Below are 25107 nucleotides of genomic sequence, written 5' to 3'. Positions count from 1 at the left end.
TTTAACTGGGACAAAACAGTTACCTCGGGCTGGAATTTGCAGGTGCAGCGTCTGCTGGCTAGGACTGGCAAGGGGCTATTGGCTGCCCCCTTGCCCTTGGCTGCACATTCTGGTTCTCTCCCACTGCTGTTCATGTATCCCTTGGCAGGACCACTAGAGCACTCCCAGCTGTCTCCATTTTATTTTGTAAGAAAATATTTCAATTTGATTTTAACAGTTCATGTCCTGGATCACAGATGGCTTGAAGAACCCCTGCCCGCCTGCCCAGCTCTAGTATTCCTCAGCCATCATGAGTACCACCAGGGCAGACCAGCCTGTGAAAGGGTAGCAGCCCTGGCCCTTGCCTGTGCCGTCATGGTACTGCTCCCAGAGGTAGCCGCTCTCCTGGTACTGCTGAAAGACGTTGCCGATGAGGTTGGCTCGCAGCTCCTGGTACAGGGTGGCGGCCTCCTTGCGGAAGGGGCCCTCCTGGCGGCTGTAGTGGTGCAGAGCCCGCACCACCAAGTAGTTGACGTTGATCCAGACGGCCCCCCTCCAATAAGGGGGGTCATGCTCAGTGTTGTGCTTGAGGTAGAAAGGGCTGCTGCGTGAGAGGGAACGCAGGCCAAAGGGGGTCCACAGCTTCTTCTCGCTGCGCATGTCTGCCAGAAGGGCGCCCAGGTGTGGCGAGTTGGGATGCAACAGCTGCAACAGCAACGGGAAAAGGCTCACATAGCCAAGGGCACCCCCCACAAACTGCAGCTTGGGGGGCTTGCGAACCACCCGCAGGAGCCTTGGGGTAGGGAGGGGCTGGCCTGGAGGAGGGGGCCGGGGCCTCTCCCTCTCCAACGCCACCGCCTGGGTGTGGTTGCCATAGTCGGCAAAGGTTCCCAGCGCCTCAGCCCAGTGCTGCTGCTCCAACAGCTGGTTGTCAGCTAGAACCTCTGCCATGTGCTGGTAGTCCCCTGCTGGCTCCCCCAGATGTGCAGCCACCTTCGCCATGACATCAGAAGCCAGCGCCATCCAGCAGCGCAGGTCCAGATGGCGCTCGTCTGGCGACGGGTGCGAGGCCCTTGGATAATCATCCAGCCCCGAGGTCAAAGTCTTTGGGTTGAGGAACGTCTGCGTGTCCTGGTCACGCCCACGCCACCGGAAGGTGTAGGGCAGTGGTCCGGCCTGGGTGCGGTTGTACCAGTCGTACCAGCTCTGTAAGCGAGGGTAGAGGCGTCGCAGGTAAGGCACGTCAGCTGCATCCTGGGCCAGGAGCTGCTGTAGCACCAAGAAGAATGTGGGGGGGTTCCCCGCACTGCTGTGCTGCACCACAAACTCTGCAGGCACCTTGGTGCGGGCCTCGTCACCCAGGATCTGCTCACGAGGTATCCAGCCTTCGGCGTTCATGAGGTCAAACCAATGTGCCAGCACCTCCTGGCTCAGGGCTGGATCCCAGCGGCTCAGCAGCAGCTGGTGGAAGCCTTCGTCCCACAGGAAGCCCCGCGGGAAGAAGGAGCGTGATGGCACCGCGGTGAAGAGGGGACCCTCCGGGTAGGGCTGCGGGAGCTCGCTGTGGGGAGACTGCACCAGCGAGTGCCCATAGAAGTAGCCCATCCCACCCAGCATGTTGCTAAAGGCGGCCTTGGCAAAGTCCTGCTCCTGCGCAGAGAAGCCCTTGCGGGCCAACCCAAAAGTCCTCTCGAAGCGCTGCTCAAAGGCCGCCACGTGGCCGGCCAGCTCTTGCGTCAGCACCTTCCCCGCCAGATGCCCGGCACGGTCAGCAACGCTGCCCGACTCAAAGACCACCTCCAGTTGGCAGGGCAGGGCCACAGTCACCTGGTGAACCAGTAGCTGGCTCCGAGGCTCTCTCCCCTCGGGAGACCCCCGGTAAGTGTCCACACCAGCATAGCGGCGCTTGGGGGCCCCTGGTGGCGCGTACACAAAGCGGGGACTGAGGCTGGCTTTCACCACATCAGTCAAGCGGTGTAGGCCCTCCGCCTTCGCCTGGAGGTAGTTGTAGCTAGAGACAGGGAGAGAAGAGCCACGGTGAGAGAAGTGGGCAGCCAGCTGACCCTCCTGCAGCCTTTGCGGCTGCCCAAGGACTGGACTCCTGACCAGCTTGGCAGGTGGCAAGAGTACCTGGCATAGAGAGGGGCTGTGCCAGCCTCCTTGGTGGGCTGCTGGAAAGTGATGGTGAAGTCCCCCAGCTCTTCCGTTGTGCCTGTGAGGGAGGCCATGCGGTTCTTCTCCACCACCACGGGCTGCAGCGTCCCTTGCCCATCTGTTGCCACATAGAAGAGCAGGGAAATGAAGGCGGGCGGGTTCCCAGCAGTTCTCTGTGGACAGGAAAGGGGTGTCAGATGTTCACCTCACTTAGACAAAGTTATTAAGAGCTCTCTTGTGACAGACAACATCTATGCAAGACCTTTGGGAAGAACTTCCAGTCCAACCTGGATTTGTTCGTATTTTGAGGGTAAGGATCATTCCAACAGTGGAATCCTTTCTAAATTCAAAAGCAGCAGTATATTTACTAATGGGCTCCCTGCCTCCTCAGGCCCTTTCCATGTCTTGGAGCTGGGGTTTTTGCTGCCCTGAGACATCAGAGGCAGAATGGCATCCCAGGGGAGCCGAAGCACCGGCCCCATCAGACACCCACCTGTATGTTTTGACAGGGCCGTAGTGTTCTGGAACAGGGAGCCAGAAGCAAAGAACCCTGGAAATAGGCAACGTGTGTCGGAGGCAATGTGGTGGAGTCACATTCACTCCAGGATCAGAGGAGCAGGCCTGTTATCTTAGGTGCTGGGGAACTCAGGCACGATGGTGCTGCTGCAGTCGTCTTGTTTGGGGGCTTCCTGCAGGCCCCTGGTTGGCCACTGTGTGAACAGACTGCTGGACTTGATGGGCCCGGGTCTGATCCAGCAGGGCTTTTCTTATGCACCCACCACAGCCACCCTATTGCCACGCCACTCGCCACCCACCTCTGGCCGCGCAGTGACCCTCCAGCTCCAGTCGCCCCCGTGCCCGCCTCCGGGCCGCTTCACGAACTCTGTGCGCAGGCTGAGGCCCCCGTCGCGGATCTCCTGCACCCCGAAGTGGACCCCGTCGTGAAGCAGCCAGCCGTAGCGGGCCAGGTGGTCGCTCTGCTCGCAGGTGTGCCGCAGCCGGACCTCCCCCTCCGACGGGAGCATCCACATCAGGCCTGCAGGGAGGGGGCGGGTGGGTGCGTGGGAGACACGAAGCCCCGCGGTGAGGGCTGGTCCCACTGGGCGGGGCAGGCGAGGATGGAGAGTGGGGAAGAAGGCCAAGCCCAAGCCCAAACGGGGGGGGGAGGAGGGGGGGGGAGGAGGAGGAGGGGGGCGCCCTGTGTGTGTCGGAGAGCAGGCGAGGCGAGGCCGGCCCGCTCCCCCCGAAGCCCTGAGAACCGGGAAGGGAGCCGCCCGCCCCGCCCGGCCTCCCTCCCTCCCTCCGTCCCCCCCCCCCGGGGTGCGGGCTGACCTGCGACCGGGGCTTGCGGGCTGCGCGTCTTCATGCCGAGGTAGACGTGGGGCCGGTAGGAGCCCCAGAAGAGGCCGGGCGCGGCGGCGGCGGCGCTGCTGTTGGCGGGCAGGAGGCGGCCGGCCGGGTGCGGCGTCAGGGCCAGGGCCGGCAGGCCCCAGCCGCCCCACCACAACAGCCAGCCCGCCGCCGCCGCCGCCGCCGCCAGCCCCAGCGCCACGGCCCGGCCCGCCGGGGGCTTCCGGCCCGCCGCCCGCCGCGGGACTCTCTCGTGCGGCCGGGGCCCCTCGGGCGCTCGCCGCCGCCGCTCGCGGGCCATGCTGCCCCTGCGGAAGGAAGGAAGGAAGGAAGGGCGGAAGGAGAGACCCGCCCCCGCCCCGGAAGGAGGGCCGCCATGGCAACCGCCGGGGTACCCGGAAGCAGAGCCCCTCTCTCCGCTCCACGTGTCCTTGGCTCCGGGCTGCTGCGCCACGGCCGCTCCCGGCAGCCTTCGCGGGCCCCGCTGCATGCTGGGAAGTGTAGTCCGTGAGCTGGGGCCGGGCACGGGGTTGCCAGCTCCCCGGGGGGGGGTGGAGCCTGAGGAGGGCGGGGGTCGGGGAGGGGTCTCGGCGGGCGTCATGGCACCGAGGCCCTCCTCCAGAGCCGCCATTTCCTCCAGGCAGGGGAACTGACTGCTGCACGCAGGGAACCCGCTGCCATTCCGGGGGATCTCCAGGCCCCACCTGGAGACCGGCAGCCCTGCAGTCCCCCCAGGATTGTTACGTGCTCTCCAGGCCGCAGAGACCCCCCCTCCCCTCCCCTCCCCTCCCCTGGGGGCTCTGTTAGGAATTGCCAAGCTCCGTCGGCAGCCGTGCCTGGGGGAAAGAAGGCGGGGCAGGAGGACGCCCCCCCACCCCCCCACCCCCACAGCTGGAAGGAGCTCCAGCCCCGGCCAGTGGAGGGTCGCCCCGCTGGTCACCTGTCCGGCCATCTCCTGACCCCCAAAGGTCACGTCATGAGACGACAAGAGTCACCGGAAAAGACCGTCATGCTAGGAAAAGTTGAGGGCAGCAGGGAAAGAGGAAGACCCAACGAGAAGGATGGACTCAATAAAGGAAGCCTCAGCCCTCAATCTGCAAGATCTGAGCAAGGCTGTCGAAGATAGGACATTTTGGAGGACTTTCATTCATAGGGTCGCCATGAATCGGAGGCGACTTGACCGCACTTAACACACACACACACAAAGGCTGCAAAGAAACAAGCCAGTTGCCCAAGCAGATGGGGGGTGGGGTGGGTTTTTTTTTTTTTGCATGGCACAGGAGGCAGCTGGCAGGCAGGCAGGCATCCGCCCGGTTGCTCTTCATCCCTTCGAGGCAGGAGAGGGGCGACTCGGGACCCCTTCGCCTTCCCGGGCGCGCCTTTCCAAACGCCGCCTCCCGAGGAGGAGGGGGGGGGCTCGGAGCGCCACTCCTACCAGGAAAGGCTGGCGAGTCTGGGACTTCTCCGTCTAGAAGAGACAAGTAGGAGGGGGCGTGACGGAGGCTTGTCTATTTTTCCAGCTGTGCAATATGCTTTGTGACATGAAAACAGCACACAGCGTTCAAATGAGGCCACACCAGGGCGTCCCGATGTCACTCTTTCATAGAGGAGAAAAAGAAGAGTTGGTTTTTATATGCCAACTTTCTCTACCACTTAAGGGAGAATCAAACCGGTTTACAATCACCTTCCCTTCCCCTCCCCACTACAGACACCCTGTGAGGCAGGTGGGGCTGAGAGAATGTGACTAGCCCAAGGTCCCCCAGCTGGCTTCACGTAGAGAAGCAGGGAAACAAATCCAGTTCACCGGATTAGCCTCCGCAGCTGGGGAATCAAACCCCGTTCTCCAGATCACACTCCACCACTCTTAACCTCTACACCAGGGGTGGGGAACATCAGGCCCGCGGGCCGTTTAAGGCCCGTGAAATCATTTGGTCTGGCCCTTCGTGGGTCCTGGCAGATCTCTAGCTCAGAAGGATTTAAGACTGGTGATCCCCCCCCTCCCACGGACTAGCCTCTGTTCAAGGCAGATGTGAGTTTTGCTGAGAAAAGAAACATTTCCCACCCTTGCAGAAGAGTCGTTTGCTATGAAGCTGCTAGGATTGCCCAAAAACTAATTTTTAAGTTGATAATTTTGTATGGCCCACTAACGATGTTATAAATATCCAAACGGCCCTTGGCGGGAAAAAAGTTCCCCACCCCTGCTCCACACCTCTCTGGCTCCCAGCCTTGGTGCAGCCTCAGTTGGAATCCTGTGCAGAGTTCTGGTCACTGTATCTCAGAGGGGGGAAAAGGAACCGGAACCTGTCCTGCTATGCTTGGCTCATCCCCATGAGTTAGTCCCAGGGGCACAACCTCTGTAGCCATGAGAGAAGTGCCAGGCCTTGCAGATGAGAAAAGGTCCCCTCGCACATGGCGCCCGAGGGCCGGGAGGGGCCTTGTGCATAGCATGCCCCAAAAGCGCTCTGCCAAGTCCCCCTTTTTGTACCACTCTGGGGGCGCACATAACCCCTCGCTACTTCTCCTTCCCACATCGCTGGAAAAAGGCTCTATAAGGGAGAGCTGTTATCCAAGCTCCCAATACCCTGGGAGAGAAGTCTGCCATTAGGGGCTTTCGCTGCTTTGAAAAATGGCAGGAACGTTTGCGTTTCGAATTCCATACTTCTCCAGGCCGTGGGCCCATTATGTAAACTGGCACGGCCGTCTCCACCTCCAGTGACCTAATCTGTGGCGACCAACAGTCATGTGACTTAAAGTGTTTGCAAGGCACAGAGGACAAAGATAACGATAAAACAGCCACGTCCTTTGGATATATCTTTTATTGCTGCTGGCGCCACACCTCCTTTGCCTGCAAGGACGTCAGGTAGCCGGGCCAGAACCCCTAGCTCACTTGCGTGAGCTGATTGCCCTATACCCTGAGATACTCCCACCCCACAAGGGAGCACATTCATGCACACACACCCTCTCCCCTCACAGCTTTTGGAAGCCAAAGGCCGGCCCCAGGACTCCCCCCTTCCCTTTACAGCCAGTTCTTGACCAGATGATCTCACGCCAGTTGCTCCCAAGGGAGGAGGGCAGAGAGGGGCCAGGCTCGAGGCCCCGCCTGGGGCACTCATCCGATAAAGCTCTGGAAGACACTCCAGCCTGGGAGCAAAGGGAGGCAAGCGGCTGGCCTGGGGATGGGATGTCCAGATACCACAAGGCTGGGACCAATTCCAGCTGTAGCCCCGGGCTGCTGAGGGACACAGGACTCATTTTCCTTCCTGAGATGTAGGGCAGGGGGACAAGACTGGTTAGGAAGCCCCTCGCTACCCCTTTTTAGGGCCGCATATGAGTGAGACGAGCCTGGCTCCCTCCCGCAGCCACCCAGCCGTGGGAGTTTTGGGGCAGGTGGCAGCTGCTGGCCTGGCGCTGAGCAGGGGGTGGCGCTGGGGGCGGGCAGAGGCCAGGGCTGCCAGCAACCAATCACTGCTTGATTTGTCCACCGTCTCCTTCGCTGACAAAGCGCTTCCGTCCCCTAAGGGAAGAAAGCAGGGGAGGAGGGAGGTTAGGTAGGCACAGGGGACCACAACACCAGAGCGCCTGGGCATTGCCCCACACCCACCCCACAGGCATGCAGCGCCCAGCTGAGCAGTGTGTATCGAAATAAGAGCAGAACAGGGAAGAGTTTTATTATTTCTAAACCTAAGAAGGAATCTAGCAGGTACTTCCAATCCATAGGGGGGAAAGACCATGTCCAGCCTGTCCCAAGCAGCCTGCAAAGAGCTGGGCCTGGCTCAGGGGCCAGGGGCCACCCTGGACAGAGCCCAGCATGCTCCGCTGCCCACCGTTCCCGCGGGAGATCGTACCGGGCAGGGCAGGCGTCTCTCAGCTGCTTGGTGATGACCCCCTCCTCGAAGCACAGGTCCACCAGTCGCTCCAGGATGCTGTGGGCCAGAGGGACGTCCAGGCTGATGTCCCCAAGCTCGTCATACACCCGCTGGAAGCCCTGGGCAAGGGAAGGGGGCGGGGGTCAACACCAGGGCCAGGCAGGGCTGCCCAAGACTGGGGCCCCCATCGGCTAGAAGGCATCCCCGTCCACACGCCACAGCAGTCCTCTGCTGCTACCCCCAGATCTGTCTTGTGGGGTGTCGCGACAGCTTGTGGGCGCCCTTGGCTGTAGCGTGCAGTCTGCCCCGGTGGCCTACAATGCCCCTACCCTGTTCATCTGGTCCAGGGTCACCAGCCCCGTCTCCCAGAGCACCTTCAAGAGCTTCATCATCATGGCCACCGCCGTTTCGCCCGAGGACTCCAGCACCATCACCACCGCCTGGCAAAGAAGCAGAGCTGGGGAGGGCTGTCAGCCGTGGAGGCCTACCTGCAGGGCTCCACTGCCGGGCACAGCCATGTCGGGCGAGGGGCTGGCCAGCAGGCTGGGCCACCCCCTAAGGGCTAGACCCCCGCCCCTCCCGTTGCCCAGCCGTGTGCCCTGTACCTCATAGACGAGCTCGTGGTGGAAGTGGGGGACCTCCAGCTGGCGCAGGCAGTGCTCGGCCTCAGATACTTCGCCCGAAAGGAGGTATTCCCGGAGCAGAAGGTTCATCTGCAGGTGGGAGAGGAGGAAAGCAGGGCTAAGTCAGTCACCTTGCAGAGATAATACGCAGAGAGGGGTGTGACAGAAATCCGAAAACCGGCCGAGGCTCAGGGGCGTGGGGCCACCTAGAGCGCCTGGGACCCTGGACTGCATCACAAGACAGGTATTCGGGTCCGTCCCACATTGGACCATCCTGGCAGACTTAATCCCTCTTGGACAAAGGACGAGCAGGTGTAGACCAGACCAGGTATTTGTCAGGGACGTTCGGAGCCGTCACCTGCTGCTTGACGGAGACAGGATTTGGCCCTGACTGGTAAAAGCAGCCTCTGACATCAGAGATGGGGGTTTGCGTGGGAATGGAGGAATCCGCTTGTCAGTCTTAGAAAGGAGCCTGGCTTAGGCCCAACTCCGTTTAGCATAAGTATCTGGACATTTGGGATTTCCCCTTGTTTTCAAGCTTCAAGTGGGTACTGGGTCCTCAGGAAGTTGGGTAGGGGTTAACGACTCCTTCAACTTCTTGTTACCACGGGAACTCTGCACAGGCTCTGAGGAACCAGCTACAGCATACATAGGTAACGTGTTTAGCTTAGTTAGTGCAACTGTATAGCTTTTCATTTGCATCTCGCTGCTGCTGTGTGCTTTTCCTGTATTTTTGTTTTGCCTTTTTCCCTATTTCATAGAATCGTAGAGTTGGGAGGGACCACCAGGGCCATCAAGTCCAACCCCCTGCACAATGCAGGAAATTCACAACTACCTCCCCCCTCCACACCCCTAGTGACCAGAAGATGGCCAAGATGCCCTCCCTCTCATCATCTGCCTAAGGTCACAGAATCAGCATTGCTGACAGATGGCCATCCAGCCTCTTCTTAAAAACCTCCAGGGAAGGAGAGCTCACCACCTCCCAAGGAAGCCTGTTCCACTGAAGAACCGCTCTAACTTTTAGAAAATTCTTCCTAATGTCTAGACGGAAACTCTTTTGATTTAATTTCAACCCATTGGTTCTGATCCGACCTTCTGGGGCAACAGAAAACAACTCAGCACCCTCCTCTATATGACAGCCCTTCAAGTACTTGAACATGGTTATCCTGACCTATCCCCTCTCAGTCTTCTCCTCTTCAGGCTAAACATACCCAGCTCCTTCAAACTTTCCTCATAGGACTTGGTCTCCAGACCCCTCACCATCTTCGTTGCCCTCCTCTGGACACGTTCCAGCTTGTCTACATCTTTCTTAAATTGTGGTGCCCAAAACTGAACACAGTACTCTAGTTGAGGTCTAACCAGAGCAGAGTAAAGCGATACCATCACTTTGCGTGATCTGGACACTATACTTCTGTTGATGCAGCCCAAGACTGCGTTTGCCTTTTTAGTTACAGCATCACACTGCTGACTCATGTTCAGTGTTTGGTCTACTAAGACCCCAAGATCCTTTTCGCACACACTACTGCTCAGACAAGTCTCCCCCATCCTATAATTATGCATTTGATTTTTCCTACCTAAATGCAGAACTTTACATTTGTCTTTGTTGAAGTGCGTTTTATTAGTTCTAGCCCATTTCTCCAGCCTAACATTTGAATCCAGCCCTGACCTGGATGGCCCAGGCTAGCCTGATCTCGTCAGATCTCAGAAGCTAAGCAGGGTCAGCCCTGGTTAGTATTTGGATGGGAGACCACCAAGGAAGTCCAGGGTTGCTGTGCAGAGGAAGGCACTGGCAAACCACCTCTGTTGAATACATGAACACATGAAGCTGCCTTATACTGAATCAGACCCTTGGTCCATCAAAGTCAGTATTGTCTACTCAGACCAGCAGCGGCTCTCCAGGGTCTCAGGCTGAGGTCTTTCACATCACCTACTTGCCACAGCCCCTCCCCTAACTAATGGTTATGGGGGGTTTCAAAACTCCACCTTTCAGCAGTTCTTTGGGCTCAAAGGGGGCATTCAGACCTCCCCACAACAGGATATTCTTCATTGCATCACAAGGGCTTGCAAACGGGGAATCTTCCCATGTGTGAGTGACTCTGTTAGTCTGTTGCCGTGAAAACCCCAAAAAGGGACGCCTTCTCAGCGGGTCAGTTTAGAGCAGCGGTATCGAACTCAACTGTTATGAGGGCTGGATATGACATAAATGTCACTTGATCAGGCCAGGCCAGATTGAGAGGGGGGGCTGCCTTGGCTGGCTTGCGGGCTGGATAAAAGCTCTCAAGGGGCTGGACCCAGCCCTTGGGCCTTATGTTTGACACCCCTGGTGTAGAGGTTCTCAGCAGGTCCTGAATGATGGTGACAGGTTGGTTACTTTCTAGGGGACCCTTGGGTCTAAGGGAGGGTTCCCAGCAAGGGAAGGGCACCCCTTCCTACTGTCACAGGTGGCACAGAAACATGCCCCCACTAAACCAGGGGCCCAGAGAGGATCCTGCTCATCTCCAGGATGAACTCCAAAAAGGTTCCTATAATGGGACCCCACTCAATTCATCAGACCCAAACCCAGCTCTGACTCATGTCTCCAAGTAACTTCAGCACAGTGAGTGGGTGTCATTTGGAAATACCAATGAGCCCTTTAACATGGGCACTGTAGGGGGCATTTTGCGCGCGCGCACACAATCTGGATTTGTAAGCTGGAAATAGCCACTCTCCCAACACACAATACTGCCCAAGGGGGCTGCCAAGCTCCAAGGGGTCAAGAGAGTCGCCCCCCTGCCCTGCAGTCTTGCCTGCGGCCTTGCTTGCTTGTTGTTCCAGCGACAGCCAACTGTCTTTCACGTACTTGGGGTCTGTCATTAAGTGGCAGAAGCGCAGCAGGCAGCCAGGCCAGATCCCCAGAGGGCAAGGCCCAGAGGCTGCAGTGGGGGAGATTAGGACCATCCCCCCACCCCCAAAAAGAGGCCACTTGAAAGGATGGATGCTCCTTTTCTCTGGCCAAGGCTTGTACCCACGGGCTCGGGGGAGGGGGGCTCCTCAAGGCCAGGGGCTGCTCAGTTTCCCCTGGGAGCAACACTGTGTGCCTCTGGATCCCTTTCTGGTCCAAAAATATGAGACTCTGCACATGCTCAGATGCACTCACTTTGTCACTCTGTCTCTTGCTGAGCTCTGGAATTTGCAGTGGGCTTCCGAGTGAACCCCTGCTGCATCCTGGCTCACTTTTAAGCTGCGGTCAGAGCGACAGCTGGCCAGCCACAGCCACGTTCCCTGGACAGGCAGTAGAACCACCTCAAGCATGCCCCGAAGTCGAAAGAGGACTTCTGCCCCATCTCACCTCCTTGATAAGGTGCTTGACAGGTCTTTGGCCGCCCCCCACGCCCCACACGTTGTCCAAGCGGTTGACGTCTCGCTTGATCCGCAAGAGGACGGCAGCGCGATCCAGAGCAGCCCTACAGGAAGGAGGGTGGGCCTTCAGGAGGCAGCAGAGGGCATAGGGGGGCAACTGGCCCACAAATGCTCCTCGGGGCCGGCTGGCCGGTGCGCCTGGGGGCTGCCGCCCCACCCGCCCGGTCCCCAGCACCGTCTCGCCCACAACGGTCAACGAGGCCGGAGCCCAGGCTGGTTCTCTCACCGAGCATGCTCACAGTCGACACGCCCCTTGTAGCGTTCAAGAAAGTCGAGCGGCAAGGCGTGGTCGGCCACAGCCCGGGCGATGAACTGGCCCAGCATCTGCACAGACAGACGGACAGAGTTCAACAGGTACGTGTCCACCCGGCCCAGCTCCCCGCCCCTGCCTCTCCCAGCCGCCAGGGCCGGATCCTGACCTGCGGGGCCTCCGGCGTGTCGAGAATCAGGTCAGGGAGATCGCCCAGCATCCCGTCAAAGGCAGCGGCCACGTCCTCAGGGCTCAGCACCTTCCCCACCAGGTCAGACAGTAAGCGTGACGTCAGCTCCCGGTGGCTGGCCTTGCCCTCCAGAGACAGCGCCACGGCCAGTGAGGGCACTGCTGCTTTGTGGCCCCCCAAGTTCAGGCCCCGAAGCAGCTCCTGCCAGACACATGGGATCGGTCAGAGGTGGGCACATGGCCCTGCCTGGACAACCTCTCTGCCACCCACGTCTGCCTCTTTCTAGCTGGTGGTCCCAGGGGAATGCCCCACTGGTAGGTCTGCTGGAGTTGTTTGTTGCCCACAAGCAAAGGACACCCAGCCCCTCCCGCAGCCCCTCCCCAAGGGCCAGCTGAGCCCCTGCGGCTGTGCTATGGACTCACAAGGGGACGCCAGCCCCCTCCCTGCCTTGTGGAGTGCTGTGAACCTGCCAAGCACTTGTGGGGTGGCAGCTCAATACCCTTGCACTGGAGAACAGGCTCTGCCAGCTGATGCCTACCAGGAGCAGGGCCAGGCTGTGGCGTAGGCACCCCTGTGGGCTTCTAGGAGCGGGATCCTGGCGTCCCTTATATTATGTGCAGGGGCTGTTATTTATGTTTTTCCAAGATTTCCAACCCCCCTCTCCCCCCCCCCCCGCTGAGACTCAAGGTGGCGGAGAAGGCAACCAGCAAGTTGGCAGCACCCAGCTGGTCCTTGTGCCACCCCCCCAACCCCGATCGCCTCAGGTCAAGCAAAATACTCTTTGGCCAACAAGGTCGAGATGTGTGACACGTCCCCCTTGATGGCTGCGTCGTTATCCTGTGCGAGTGTGCACAGCGCAGGTGGAGTTCCCTGTGCACCAAAGGAAGGAGCTGCCGTTAAGACGTCCCCAGCGAAGGAGAGGGACGGAGGGAGCCAGTCGAGCCAGGAAAAAAGACCTTTGTGGAAAGAAGCGGCCCTCGAGCCCCAGCGAGGCACACGGGGAGGCTCTCCGGGCCCCCAGGTGCGGGTCGCCCCCCTCAGGAGGCCACCGCGCCCATCGGAGCGGCCTCCCACGTCTTCCTGCGGCCAGGAGCCAGGCCGAGGGAGCTCTTTGCTGGGCGCCACCTGAGCCTCCGGGAGCACTGGAGGGGGCAGCCACGCTGGACAGGCCCAGAGGCAGCAGCGGCAGCAGCCCCGGCCCAAGAAGCCCACCGCCCCCGGAAGCAGCAACTCTCCCCCTTCTGCCAGCAGCTGCCTTTGTGCAGGAGGGGCCGCTGTCCTGGAGGGTCCTGCCCGCGCCCCGCGCCCCGTCCCCCCGCTCACCACCACCTCCAGGGGGTCTCCGTGCTCAAAGTACTCCAGCACCATGGGGTGCACGTTCTTGCGCAGCTCCTCCCCCTCCAGCTCGGGCACCACCGTGGCGTAGACCGTGTCGCCCTGGGGAGAGAGAGCGCGCAGGAGGCACTGGCGGGGCAGCCCCCCCCCAGCCCCGGCCCCCCCCCCCAATCCCTGCTGCCGGAGGCTGCTGTCCCCTCCTTGAAGCAGGTGGGGCGTCCTGGGGAGGGGCGCCCCCCCTGCAGCCCCCTGCCCGCCGCCCCTGGGCAGTGGGGCAGTACCTGGGCCGCCTCGTCGTAGTTGGGGTCCCGGGCGTCGGGCTCCTGGTAGGGGTAGACCACGCCGGGCGCTCCCCACACGCCCTTGCCGCCGGCGCCACCTGCGGGGAGGGGGCAGGCGGGGTGGGTTTGGGGCAGGAAGGGCGCGGCGTCCCCGTGGGGGGTGGGGGTGGGGGGGCGTGGGGGGTACCTTTCTTGGGCAGCCCGCGGCCCTTGCCCATGCGGGAGCGGCGGTCGTGGCCCTTGGCCGGGGCGGGGCTGCCGGGGCGGGGGGCGGGCGGGGCGCCGTCCGGGCGGGGGGGGTCGTCGGGGGTCCCGTCGCGGGCGGAGGAGGGGCGTCGCGGGCGGCGCTTGGCCCGGGCCCTGGCGCGCGCCGCGGGCAGGGTCTTCTCCGGGGCGCCCCCCTCGCCGCCGCCGCCGCCGTCCATCCGCTCTTCGCCCGGCTCGTCGCCCTCGGAGGCGTCCTGCGGGACGCAGCGGCGCTTAGTGCCCGCGGCCCGAGACCCCCCACCCGAGCCCACCCCCAGGGGCCGCGGCGGGCCGGCGGGCGCTCGGCACATGCTGCCCCGAGGCCCGGGCGGGAGGCCGGGCGGGGCGCGGGGGGGGGCCGCGCCAAAACACTTGCCGGCGGGCGGGGGGCGCAGCGGGGGTCCGGCGGCACTTCGGCCGCGGTGGACATGAGCGCGCGGGGCGGAGGGGCGGAGGGGCGGCGGGTCGGAGGCGGCAGCTGGGGCGCCCCGTGCGTCCGCGCTGCTGGGCTGGCCGAGGAAGTGAGCTCAGAGCCCGGGCGGGCCGGGGGAGGCGGAGGCCGGGGGGGGGGGGCGTGCCGGGACGCGTAGTCTCCGCCTGCCCGGAGAGCCCCACCGGCCGGGCGCCGCGGGATGTGGGGCGCGGAGGCAGCGGAAGCGTTCAGAAGCCCTCTCCCCCCACCCCGGCCACCGTTTCACCCTCAAAACCGCCCTGTGAGGTGGGCTAGCCTGGCACTCCACGGAGCCGTGCGGGGGGGGGTCGGGCCGTAGTACAGCGGGTGGGAGAAGGCCCCCCCCCTCCCTGCCCTCCGCGGCTTCGCCGGCGGCTCAGAACATCGGAAAGGCCCTGCTGGATCACACCAAGGAGGCCCATCGAGTCCAGCAGTCGGTCTACCCGGGGGCCTCCAGGAAGCCCCCAAGCAAGGCGGCTGCAGCAGCAGCAGCGTTTATCCTGCCTGTGCTCCACAGCACCTGATAGAATAGGCCTGCTCCTCTGATGCTAGAGAGAATAGGCATGCAGCATGGCTAGTAGCCATTTGGACGAGTAGCCATGGATAGCCCCATCCTCCATAAGAACATAAGGAAGGCCCTTTTGGATCAAACCAAGACCCATCAAGTCCAGCAGTCTGTTCAGTGGCCCACCAGGTGCCTCTAAGAAGCCCACAAGCAAGGCGTCTGCAGCAGCACCGTCCTGCTGTGAGGGTTCCCAGCCTCCCTGTGCAAACTCCATAAAATCACTTGCTCAGACGGTCATGCAGAAACAAGGAAGCTTTATTGGAAGCTTCAGGTTAGTATAGGCCTTACAATGGCAAAGTTGCAAGTGCTAGCAATTTCACAAAGACAGAATTATAACCCCTACAGGGAAGCAGATGTCAAAAGCATGTTATGGGAATCTACGAGATAATTGTGCATGGTACAGGAACATCAAAGACCTCAGGAAGCTCGTTATTACTATCTACACACCAAGGCCATAGCTGGTGGGAGGGAGTCGGAGAGAGCAAGGGAGGAGGATGGTGGGAAGAGACATTCCAACCTGGGGCCTGCTGGACGCAGCGCCTGAACCAAAAAAAGGCAAAAGGCCTGGACTGCTTTTATGAGTCCGGGGGAGGGGGGGAGCACACAAAGCAAAAGCTTACAGACCCTTACACCTGCCTGTGTTCCACCGCACCCAAAATAATAGGCCTGCTCCTCTGATACGAGAGAGAACTGGTATGCTGCATGACCAGTAGCCATTTTGACTAGTAGCCATAAATCGCCCTCTCCTCCATGAACATGTCCATTATTTGCATTATTTTATGGAGTGTAATCTGTTTTAACCATCCCTGTTTTTATGTATACTTGATATGCTGTTACCTGCCCCAAGCCCTGCAGTGGGGGGGGGGAACACAAAACTAAAATCTAAATAAATAAACACAGCACATGGCTGGAATGCATAAATAAACAAACACAACAGGTTGCCTGCATCCATCCCTACTGGCTAATGAAGTGTCTGTTGGCAGCGGGGGTGGCAGCAGGCGACCTGAGTCACCAGCCAAAGGATCCCCAGACGATGACCCTACCCCACCCCCAACAGGCCTCTTTCTGGTGACTCTGAGGCTGCTGTCTCATTCACACACACACCGCTTCTACGATGCGCCCCCCCCCCACCGCCAGCCTCTGCAGCTTTTGCTCTGCTTATACAATTCAGATAAAGGAGGAGGGTTGGTTTTTCTCTACCAAAACCCCCGTTTTTCTCTACCTTTAAGGAGTCTCGAAGCGGCTTGCAATCCCAATCCCTTCCTCTCCCCACAACAGGCACCTTGTGAGGTAAGTGGGGCTGAGAGACTTTGGAGAGAACTGTGACGGGCCCAAGGTCTCCCAGCAGGCTTCATGTGGAGGAGTGGGGAACTGAACTCAATTCACCAGATTAGAGTCCACCACTCCTCACCACTACCTCCTGCTGGCTGGGCTGGGGTCCGCAGCCAACTCACCGATCCCAGCTGGCACTCTGCTCGCATCCAGAGCCAAGGATCAGAGCCCTTGTTTCAAGAAGGCCAGCTTGTAGCCACGCCCTGACCTGGGTGGCCCAGGCAAGCCTGATCTCCTCAGATCTACGAAGACCAGCAGGGTCAGCACTGGCTCGTACTCAGATGGAAGACCGCCCAGGAAGCCCAGGGTCACTCCACAGAGGCAGGCAATGCCAAACCACCTCTGACCTTGAAAACCCTTTCAGGGGTCACCATAACTTGGCTGCAACTGGAGGGCCCTTCCCCCCTCCCGAAAAAGTCAGAACATGCATATTTTCCCACGTTTATTCAGAAATCCAAAAGAGATTTTGGTGGCTGCAGAAAGGTAGTTTTTTATTGCAGAAGAGTCAAGAGTGATGGAGAGACCCCTGCCAAATACAACAACTCCCCACACCCAGGATACTTCTGGGACAGGGTGCTCAGTGCTGCACTGTGGACCAAACACTGAGGCACACGTTTGCTTTTCGACCACTGATGCTCCCAGAGACAGCGTCTCACCTTCACCACTGCACCAGTGACCCTGTTGGCAACGTGGCCTCTGAAGGGACGGGGACCCCCCCCCCAAGCTGTGACAGAGGAAGGGGAGATCAAAGTCTCTTCCGTAGCAGCTGCGGTGCCCGGGGAAGGGGGAAGGAGAGCCCTAAATCAAGCAGAGCTTATCCCAGTTCCAGCCCACCCACTAGACCTGGAACTGGCATCAGCCCGTACTGTGGCGGCTCCGAGGGCAAGCGAGGCACACTGAAGGGAGGCGGGCCCCGCGGCTCCGAGGGCAAGCGAGGCACACTGAAGGGAGGCGGGCCCCCAGGCCCTAGTGCACGCCAGCTCCTCGCTCTGCAAAGGCACAGGAGGGGGCGTCCCAGCAGAGTCCTTTCGTCAGGGATCTGCAGCTCTGCACATGCAGGGCAGGGCAGGTACTTTCCAGCGGCGGCCCCCATGCAGCCGCAGCGCCAGCCACTCCTGCTGGGGGGGGCTGAGGTAGGTCTCAGGGCTGCAGCCGCCTCCTTGCCCGCGGCCAAGCAGGTCCCCCGGCTGGCTCTCCCCAGCAGCCCCGGCGAGGGCAGGCAGGCCCTCCAGGCCCTCCAGGCTGTTGAGGCTGCCTGGGCCACTGTCATGCGTGTGGATGCCATTGTAGGAGCCTGTGGGGAGAGGCAGAAGTCAGGAGAAGGCCCAAGCCCCTCGCCCAGCCCTGGCTGCAGGGAGCAAGCTGGAGCCACTGGCGCACAGGCCTTCCCTCCGAAGCTCCCCCTGTGGGGCTGGCTGCAGCTGGGGAAGGCCTCCCGCACCCTCCAGGACGGAGCCTCCGGTGGATTCCAGGCCCCCTTCCATCCCTGACCCCCTGGACCAGGAGTCCACGGGCACCTGCCTCCTGCGGGCGAAGCAGGGGAGCAGCACAGCCTTCCCCATCCTTTTGGGCTCTGTACGTTCCTTCAGCCACCGACGCCATCACTACACTGAGACCAGAACGGGGGTGTGTGTGTGGAGCTTCCTGGCCCCCTCCACACTCAGCCGCGCTCAGATGACTCTTCCATTGGCCTGAAAGGGGAGGTCCCTTTCCACATCTGCGCGGCTCCTCCCCAGAGAACATCTACCCCGCTGCGGACCCACGCATGACACTCACAGCACTGGTGGAGGGCAGCCCAGGTCTGGCAGGGCAGGGAGGCCCTGCTGGGCTGCTGCAGGAGGCAGGCGACGGCGTTGTCTGCCTGCTGGAAGACACGGAGGGAGAGCAGCCGCTGCCTGCTCGCCGGGGAGAGCCCGGCCTCTTCGGACCGCAGCTGCTCCCTAACCAGCTCAAAGTCCTGCTTCAGCTGAAGGGCGCCCTGCAGGCTGGGAGGGGGGAGAGGAAGAGAAGGCCAGCCCCTTCAGCATTGTCCCGGCCAGAGACGCCCCCCACCCTCCCATCTGGCTGCTGAGCAAAGCAGGTGAGCCTTACCTGAATTTGATCTTCTGGGCCAGGATGTGGTCCAGCCAGGCTTCCAAGAAGGCCGTGGTGACCTGGCTGAGCGCCGGCTCCTGGGCCCCCCACCCTCCCATCTGGCTGCTGAGCAAAGCAGGTGAGCCTTACCTGAATTTGATCTTCTGGGCCAGGATGTGGTCCAGCCAGGCTTCCAAGAAGGCCGTGGTGACCTGGCTGAGCGCCGGCTCCTGGGCCTCGCGGGGCAGCGGCTGGATGCCCCGCAGGACTTGGCCCAGGACAGCCTCGGTTGCAGCAGAGGCGTACTCGCTGGGGGAGGAAGGCACGTCTGCAGGGGCAAGTGGCGCAGCTGGCACTCAGGGCAGTGGGGAGAGGTACCCGCCAACCCCCCCTTCCCAGCCCCTGCAAGAATACCTGTTTGGCGGGAGAGGCGCCAGTACTTGTGCAGGGGCATGGTTTGCCCAAAAATCTCCGCTGACATGCGCTTGCACTCCGAGGAGAACAGCCGCAGGGAGTCCTTTGCAAAATCCTGGGGAAGCGAGAGGAACGTGAATCCAGTGCCACCCTGCAGCAATTGGGGGCGTGAGGCGGAAAATCCCGGAGGCGAGCCGCAATCCACCGGGCGCCCATTCTCCAGAAAGAAGAAGCTGCCCAGGCCAGCTTCCTGATGAACTGGGGACCCCATGTCGAACACATGCCTCTCTTCGCAAATGAGGGGCCGGGGCATCCTCCCCCCGCACCGCTCCAGGCCCAAGGGCCGGAGAGGAGCAAGGTCAGGACAGGAGGGGCCAAGTGAAGGCGGAAGCAGGGGCAGGCCCACCCCTGCCTACCTGAGCAGGCCCAGCCTGCAGCTGCTCAGGATAAAAGGCGCCCACGGGGGGCGGGGGCGGGGTGTCCCTCCGAGGGCCCAAGAGCTCACCTGGAGGCTGGCCGCCCCGGACTGGACCTGCTGGCTCAGCTCCTGCTCCTGCCAAGAGACAAGGGGACTGGGCTCCCATCCCTCGCTGGAAGCGGCTGCGCTGGCCACAGCTGCCATCCTGCTTGCCTCTGCCTTCAGCCGCTGGGAGGAAGAGTGAGGGTCTTCTTAGGGGGCTGGGGCACTGCAGCAAGGAGCCTGCCGGAGGGCTGCCCTCTCCCCTGGGCATGAGGAGGGCTCCCCGGCAGAGCAGCTGGGCTCATGCTTGGGGGCAGCGGCGGGGGGGGGGGTCCTGCATATCTGATGGGGTGAGGCTGCCTCTCCTCCAACCTTCATGGAGGGAGCAGTCTGGGGGCGATGGCCACGCCCCATGGTTCTACTTGCCTGCAGGTCTCCTTGGGTGACAAGCAAGAACTGGCCGAGGGAGCCAGAAGCCAAGTACTGGGAGGCTCTGTCCAGGACCCAGTAGGCTGAGGCCTGGCTGGCGGCCACGGAGAGGGACAGCAGGACCGAGCGGCAGCCTGCAGGCCCAAGGAGGCGGTCGGCTGCAAGGGAGAGAGAAGCTCCGGTCAGGGGCCACCCAGCAGAGGGGCCGGGGTCGAGTGAGCCAGGGCCAGGGGACACTCACCGGCGCTCCCAAGGGACCAGGAAGCCAGGCACCGCAAGGAGAAGGCCAGGGGCTGGAAGAGGCTCTGCAGGAGGTGAGCCGTGTGGCTGCAGGCAGCCTCCGTGGGCTGCTTGGGTTGCACGGCCACACATTTGTCGGTGAGGCTGGAGCCCAACGCACGGCAGAAATCTGGCCCGGAAGAGAAGGATGTCTGGTGAGTCCCCCCTCGACACCCCTACACAGGCCCCCTTCACATGCCAGGCCCACAGCTGCTGGCCCTCCCTCTGTATTGAGGCCAGCATTTAGTAGCTTCTTCCCCTGCTACTCAGAGCCCCTTCCTCTGCTGGGGACCCTGCTCCCAGCTGTCCCCACCGCCTCCCAGGCCACAACTGGCTCCCCCCAACAGGCCTCTCCCAGACCACCGTTGGTCCAGCTGGGATCTCCGCTGACCTTGGTCCCAGTGCTGCAGGACCCCACGTAGCAGCAGCCGTAGCCACAAGCCCCTCAGCTCTTCTTCGCTCTCTTGGGGAACGCAGGCTGGAAGCAGAGAGAGGGAGGCAGCGGGGTCAGCCAGGCTTCTTCAGTGGTGAGGAACAGCAAAGGCTGAGGCCTCCAGGGCAGGGCAGGTGTCACGGCCTCGGCTCGCGTTCCCTGGAGGGGATGGTCCTTTGGCAACCCCCCCTCATTCCCAGGGAGCCAGCTCTCCCACCTAAAGTCCACAGCAATGGCCAGGGGCCAGAGGGGTCTGTTGGCCACTCCACACAGTCTCTTGCCCCCAAAAGGCCTTCAGGCCCAATTATCACATGAACACATGAAGCTGCCTTCTCCTGAATCAGATCCTTGGGCCATCAAAGTAGGTATTGTCCACTCAGACCGGCAGCAGCTCTCCAGGGTCTCAGGCAGAGGTCTTTCCCATCACCTACTTGCCTGATTCCTTTTAACTGGAGATGCCGAGGATTGAACCTGGGACCTTCTGCATGCCAAGCAGATTCTCTACCACTGAGCCACAGCCCCTCCCCTAACCCAATAATTGCTCCTCTTCTTGGGCCTGCCTGCAACCAGTTGACACGACTGCCTCGCAGTTATTCATCAGCACTCTGAATCTCTGGACGGGGACTCTTGCAGAATGTGCATTGCTCTCCTAATTGTGCAGGGAGCAGGGTGGCCGTGGGTGCGGAAAGGCCTGGCACAGGGACGGGCAAAAGCGAGGCAGAAAGCCAGAAGCGCCACCACCTGAGGACGCTTGAAGCCAGCCTCTGCAGCCAAGAGGCCTCAACCGGGGTTGCCATGCAGGTCGGCTTGCTTGCCGTGAGAACTGGAAACCAAGATCCCCGAGAACCCACGCCGGCTGCCACACGCCCACATCAGCACAGAAGTCTGGCAAGCCTCTAGCTGTGCCTCAAAGGGCCTAAAGCCCGCCCCCAGCTCCCCTCGCACCTACCGTGGAATGGGGCGTGGCCGAGTTGCTGGCCCAGCGTGGCTGCCGTCCTTGCCTGGACCTGCGCCAGGGGTGAATGGAGCTCCAGCTGGTGAGCCAGGGCATCGGCAGTGGCGCTCCAAACGAGCGGGCGGCATTGCGCGTACAGCCCCCTGGCTGCCTCCGAGTAGGACGCGTCCAGCCAGCGCACGGCCTTCCAAGCAGGCAGGGGAGCGGAGCCGGACCCCTCGGGCCCACAGGAGGCCTCCAGGCCCTCGGGGGGCCTCTCCTGCTTGGGCCGACTGAGGAGGTGATGCCAGAGGCTGCCCGTGGAGGCCACCAGCTCCCCCAGGATCTGGAGCAAGTCCTCTTCTTCCGCGCGGCACAGGGCCTGCAACTCTGCAGACAGGCTGGGGGCTCCCTCGCCGGCCTGTGGGGCCGCCTCCAGGAGCCAGGGCTCAGCAGCCCCCTCCCACGGTGTTGCATCCCCACTTCTGGCCCGTGCCTGCAGCCTGAGGAGGAGTCGGCGGAGCTTGCAGGCCGCCTGCTGGCCTCTCCCTGCTGCCAAAATGCCCAGCACCCTCTCCACGGGAAAGGCGGAGGCTCCCCCTGGCTCTATTCGCAGATCTGAACTGGACCCTGGCTCCACCCACACAGCCACGGAGAACCGCTGCCACGGCTGGTCTCTCACCACCTGGTTGTAAATCTCCAGCCCCTGGAAGAAGTCGAAGAGGGGTGCCGGGGGGGGCAGGCGGGGAGCATGGGCCAGGCGGTGCAGCAGGGCCTCAAGGCAGCGCTCCAAGGAGCAGAGGGCCTGCAGAGCCAGCGAGGAGAAGGCTTGCTTCATGCGCAGCACCACCTCGTGCCTCTGGAGCAGCAGGGGCCACAGCCAAGGATCAGTGCGCATGTGCCGCTGCAGCGCGTCCCAGTGAGCGGTGTGGGTGCGCAGGTCCTCACACAGCCCCCGCACCAAACGCCCCCAGTCGGCTTCCTGCCCACCGCCGGGCAGCAGCAGAGAGGGCTCCGTGACCCCCAGGCGGTGCACAAAGTCCGAGGCAGCCTTGAGTCGCTGGCTGTAGTGGCGGGCCAGGCGCAAGTGGTGGCGCTGCTGCAGCAGGGCATGCAGGGTGGCACACTGGTGGGCGGCTCTGCTCCGCGTGGCGTGGTACGAGAAGGGGGCCTGGGCCGCCTCTGGCCGCACGTGGCCCTGGAAAGTCTCGGTGCACAGATCCTCTCGCACGCACAGGCTGCGGCTGAGCCCCAGGAAGCTGCGTTCCACCTGGGCCAGGTGGGCCAGGCCCCCCGCCTCGCCCCCCTCCTCCTCACTGTCCTCTGGACCTTCGCTGGGACGCAGCGGCAGCAGGCGCCTCCAGCTGGGGTGAATGCAGTAGCGCAGCAGGGCTTCTGCAGTTTCCAAGGATTTAGCCAAAGCCGTGCGAGAGCTGGAGCCTGCAGGGAGGCAGGAAGGAGGGCGGGTGGGGCCCTTTGCCAGGTTGCAGCTCCCCGACCTGTCTCTGCTCCACCTGTGGAATACGGGCACTGCCGCCCCAGCCCTCAGGCCCGTTTCCCTGAAGCCAAGGGAACAGGGAAGGCCCCTCCTGACAGCCCCTCCTCTCTGAGGGCATCTGGGTGGAAAAGCAGGAAAAATCCACTGGTGCCCCCCCTCCCAACGCCAGACGCCCCTTACCTGCATCCGCTTCCTCCCCCTGCTCCTCTTCAGCAGTTGGCGCCACTTTCCTGGGCCCGACCAGGGTGCTGAGGGGCGGCAGGACTGTGCCTGAGGCCTGCGGCTTGCGTGACATGGAGGAAGATGGCATTCACTCCCACGGCCTGGGCCTCGATCCCCTGTACGACACAAGAGTCAGCGCTGCGTCTGCCCCCTCCCTATTCACCCCCAAAAGTGCTGGCACAAACCCTCGGACCCCTCCACCTCAGTGAGCGCTCCCCACCTCTGCTTCTGGGGGGTGGTGGTGAAGACCCAGCCCTGCCCCATTTTTTGTCTTCACGCGAACCCCTCTGCTCTTTCGTGGGCACTTGCCTTGGTGCCTCTTGCCACAGGACTCGGCAAGCCAGTGTGCCCTAGGGGCCTCTGGATGCAGGAAGCCCAGGATCAAATCCTTACCCCCGGGGCAGGGGGGGCTTGCCCATCCCAGCTCAGAGATGCTAGGAATTTGGGCTGCTCAGCTGAGTCCCATGAAGGGGGGGCTACTTTTCCTCTTTGGGTGAGGGCCTCTTCTTCCTTCACCGTCCCCCCCTACTCTTGCACACTGGGTGCCAATTCCCAGCTCCCCCTTCCTTGAACAGCACCCAGCAAAGACTTTCCACTCATTGGTGGAGGGCAGGGGCAGGTGGCTGCTGGCTGATGGCACACCACACTGTCCCATTCAGCCCACAGGGCTGCCTCTCCGCCCCAGCAACCGAGGGCAGCCACGGTTGCTCCCCCTCATGGCATCATCACAGGGCTGCCTCCAGGGCCGAGGGGAGGTCCGGAGGCACCGGTGCTGCTGCTGCTGCTGTGGCTGAGCTTCCTTCTGGCAAAGCACAACCCTCATCCTCTCCCTCCCCCCCGCCTGTTGGCACACCATTTCTACGGGTAGACAAGTAAAGGGGACCTCCCAGCACCGTTTGTTTGGGGGTTGCTGCTGTTGAGCGGCTGCTGCTGGTTCTGAGTGTCTTTGTAAAGTTGGCTTTAACAGTTTTAGTTGATTAGTGCTTACTTTTACATGTCAGCATTGGGCCTCATTTATGGCTTGGTTTTACTCACAAAGTGTAAACTGTTCACTGCCTCAGGCACATGAAATATGGGGAGACGGGGTCAAAGGCCTCCCCATCTTTCTTCCTGCCTGATCACTTCAGGTCTCAGAAACTAAGCAAGGTGGGCTCTGACTAGTCATTGGATGGGAATACTGGGGTCGCCATGCAGAGGCAGGCATTGGCAGACCACCTCTGAAAGTCTCTTGCCTTGAAAACTCTACAGGGTCGCCATAATTCGGCTGCAACTTGACGGCAAAAAAAACAAAACCTTTCATCCTAAGAGCTACAGTGGCAGGCCCGATTTCAAGAGAAACCCCTCTCACAGGAAACCCATCCGCCCATCTAAAGGTGAGTCTGCCCCTCAACGGCAAAGAGGCCCCCAAGCAAAACAGTTGCCTCTGCCCATAGAAACACAGAGTTGGAAGGGGCCATACCAGCCACCTAGTCCAGCCCCCTGCTCAATGCAGGGTCAGCCTAGAGAGTCCCTGACAAGTGTTTGTCCAGCCTCTGCTTAAAAGACTGCCAGAGTGGGGGGGAGCTCACCACCTCCCTAGGCAGCCGATTCCAGTACTGAACCACTCTCACTGAAACAAAAATGTCCCCTAATATCCAGCCACTACCTTTCCACCTGCAATTTAAACCCACAATTGCAAGTCCTCTCCTCTGCTGCCAGCAGGAACAGCTCTCTGCCCTCCTCCAAGCGACAGCACTTGAGATACTTTGAGAGAGCAATCATGTCCCCCATGAGACCGTGAGCATAGCTAGGATGCTCCAGGCCCGTGCCACAGCGGTGTCACCAGTGCAGATCACAGCCCAGCGGTGCCTGTCCCCAGGCAGGCCCAGCCCACAGCTTGCAAGTGGGCACTGACAGAGGGAGGCAGCCATTCAGCCACGCAGGTCTCGACAGGTAAGAATGGGTTCCTTGTCCAGATAAAACAAAATCCAACAGCACCTTAAAGACTGACATCATTTAATTCAATATGAACTTTTGTGGGTCACAGCCCACTATCAAATGGGGTTACTCCCCCCCCATTGGGAAGGACATTCCTTAAACACACACATGGAAACCCAAAGTCTCTTTGCCCATTTTAAAGCAACCTGCCAACCTCTAAACCGCAAGCCTCTGGTTGCAAACTCTGTTCCCTTTGTTCAGTTGATGCACATGATATTTCTCCCAAGGCTGCAAACTGTAAGTTAGCTAGAACAAGGGGGAAATGCACGTTTGCAGATTCGCACAAGAACCTAAAAGCCAACTCTCAGGCATCCTGTGTTTAACCTGCAACAGGGCTGGGGGGGGGGGGCACAAAAGCTCCCAATGA

The 25107-nt window shown here is 61.3% G+C and overlaps 3 protein-coding genes across 3 annotated transcripts; all 3 read right to left on the bottom strand.

The window, feature by feature from the left end:
- Window positions 1-270: 270 nt before the first annotated feature.
- On the bottom strand, window positions 271-3973 carry MOGS (mannosyl-oligosaccharide glucosidase). The gene is made up of 4 exons (XM_056855742.1): window positions 3466-3973; window positions 2949-3169; window positions 2110-2306; window positions 271-1990 (listed from the first exon to the last, which is right to left on the bottom strand). Exons 1-4 carry the CDS (start codon window positions 3971-3973, stop codon window positions 271-273), a joined length of 2646 nt encoding a protein of 881 aa, XP_056711720.1.
- Window positions 3974-6890: 2917 nt separating this feature from the next.
- Window positions 6891-13852, bottom strand: LOC130482634 (programmed cell death protein 4-like). The gene is made up of 10 exons (XM_056855428.1): window positions 13615-13852; window positions 13428-13525; window positions 13135-13248; window positions 11791-12012; window positions 11598-11695; window positions 11301-11415; window positions 7955-8062; window positions 7679-7789; window positions 7329-7468; window positions 6891-6997 (listed from the first exon to the last, which is right to left on the bottom strand). The coding sequence occupies exons 1-10, from the start codon at window positions 13850-13852 to the stop codon at window positions 6946-6948; spliced, it is 1296 nt and encodes a 431-aa protein (XP_056711406.1). The 3' UTR covers window positions 6891-6945.
- Window positions 13853-17045: 3193 nt separating this feature from the next.
- CCDC142 (coiled-coil domain containing 142) lies at window positions 17046-23619 on the bottom strand. Its single transcript, XM_056855741.1, is given in 12 exon segments — window positions 17046-17315; window positions 17798-18006; window positions 18245-18422; window positions 18509-18623; window positions 19014-19154; window positions 19395-19570; window positions 19651-19806; window positions 20068-20154; window positions 21059-22483; window positions 22722-22837; window positions 22839-22879; window positions 23428-23619. Coding segments are annotated over 12 exon segments (3099 nt in total). The 3' UTR covers window positions 17046-17052.
- Window positions 23620-25107: the final 1488 nt, after the last annotated feature.

This window comes from Euleptes europaea, chromosome 9 (genome assembly GCF_029931775.1).
Source record: "Euleptes europaea isolate rEulEur1 chromosome 9, rEulEur1.hap1, whole genome shotgun sequence".
Classification (NCBI taxonomy): domain Eukaryota; kingdom Metazoa; phylum Chordata; class Lepidosauria; order Squamata; family Sphaerodactylidae; genus Euleptes; species Euleptes europaea.
Note: the sequence above shows the minus strand (reverse complement) of the source record. Positions and strands in the feature narration are given on the sequence as shown.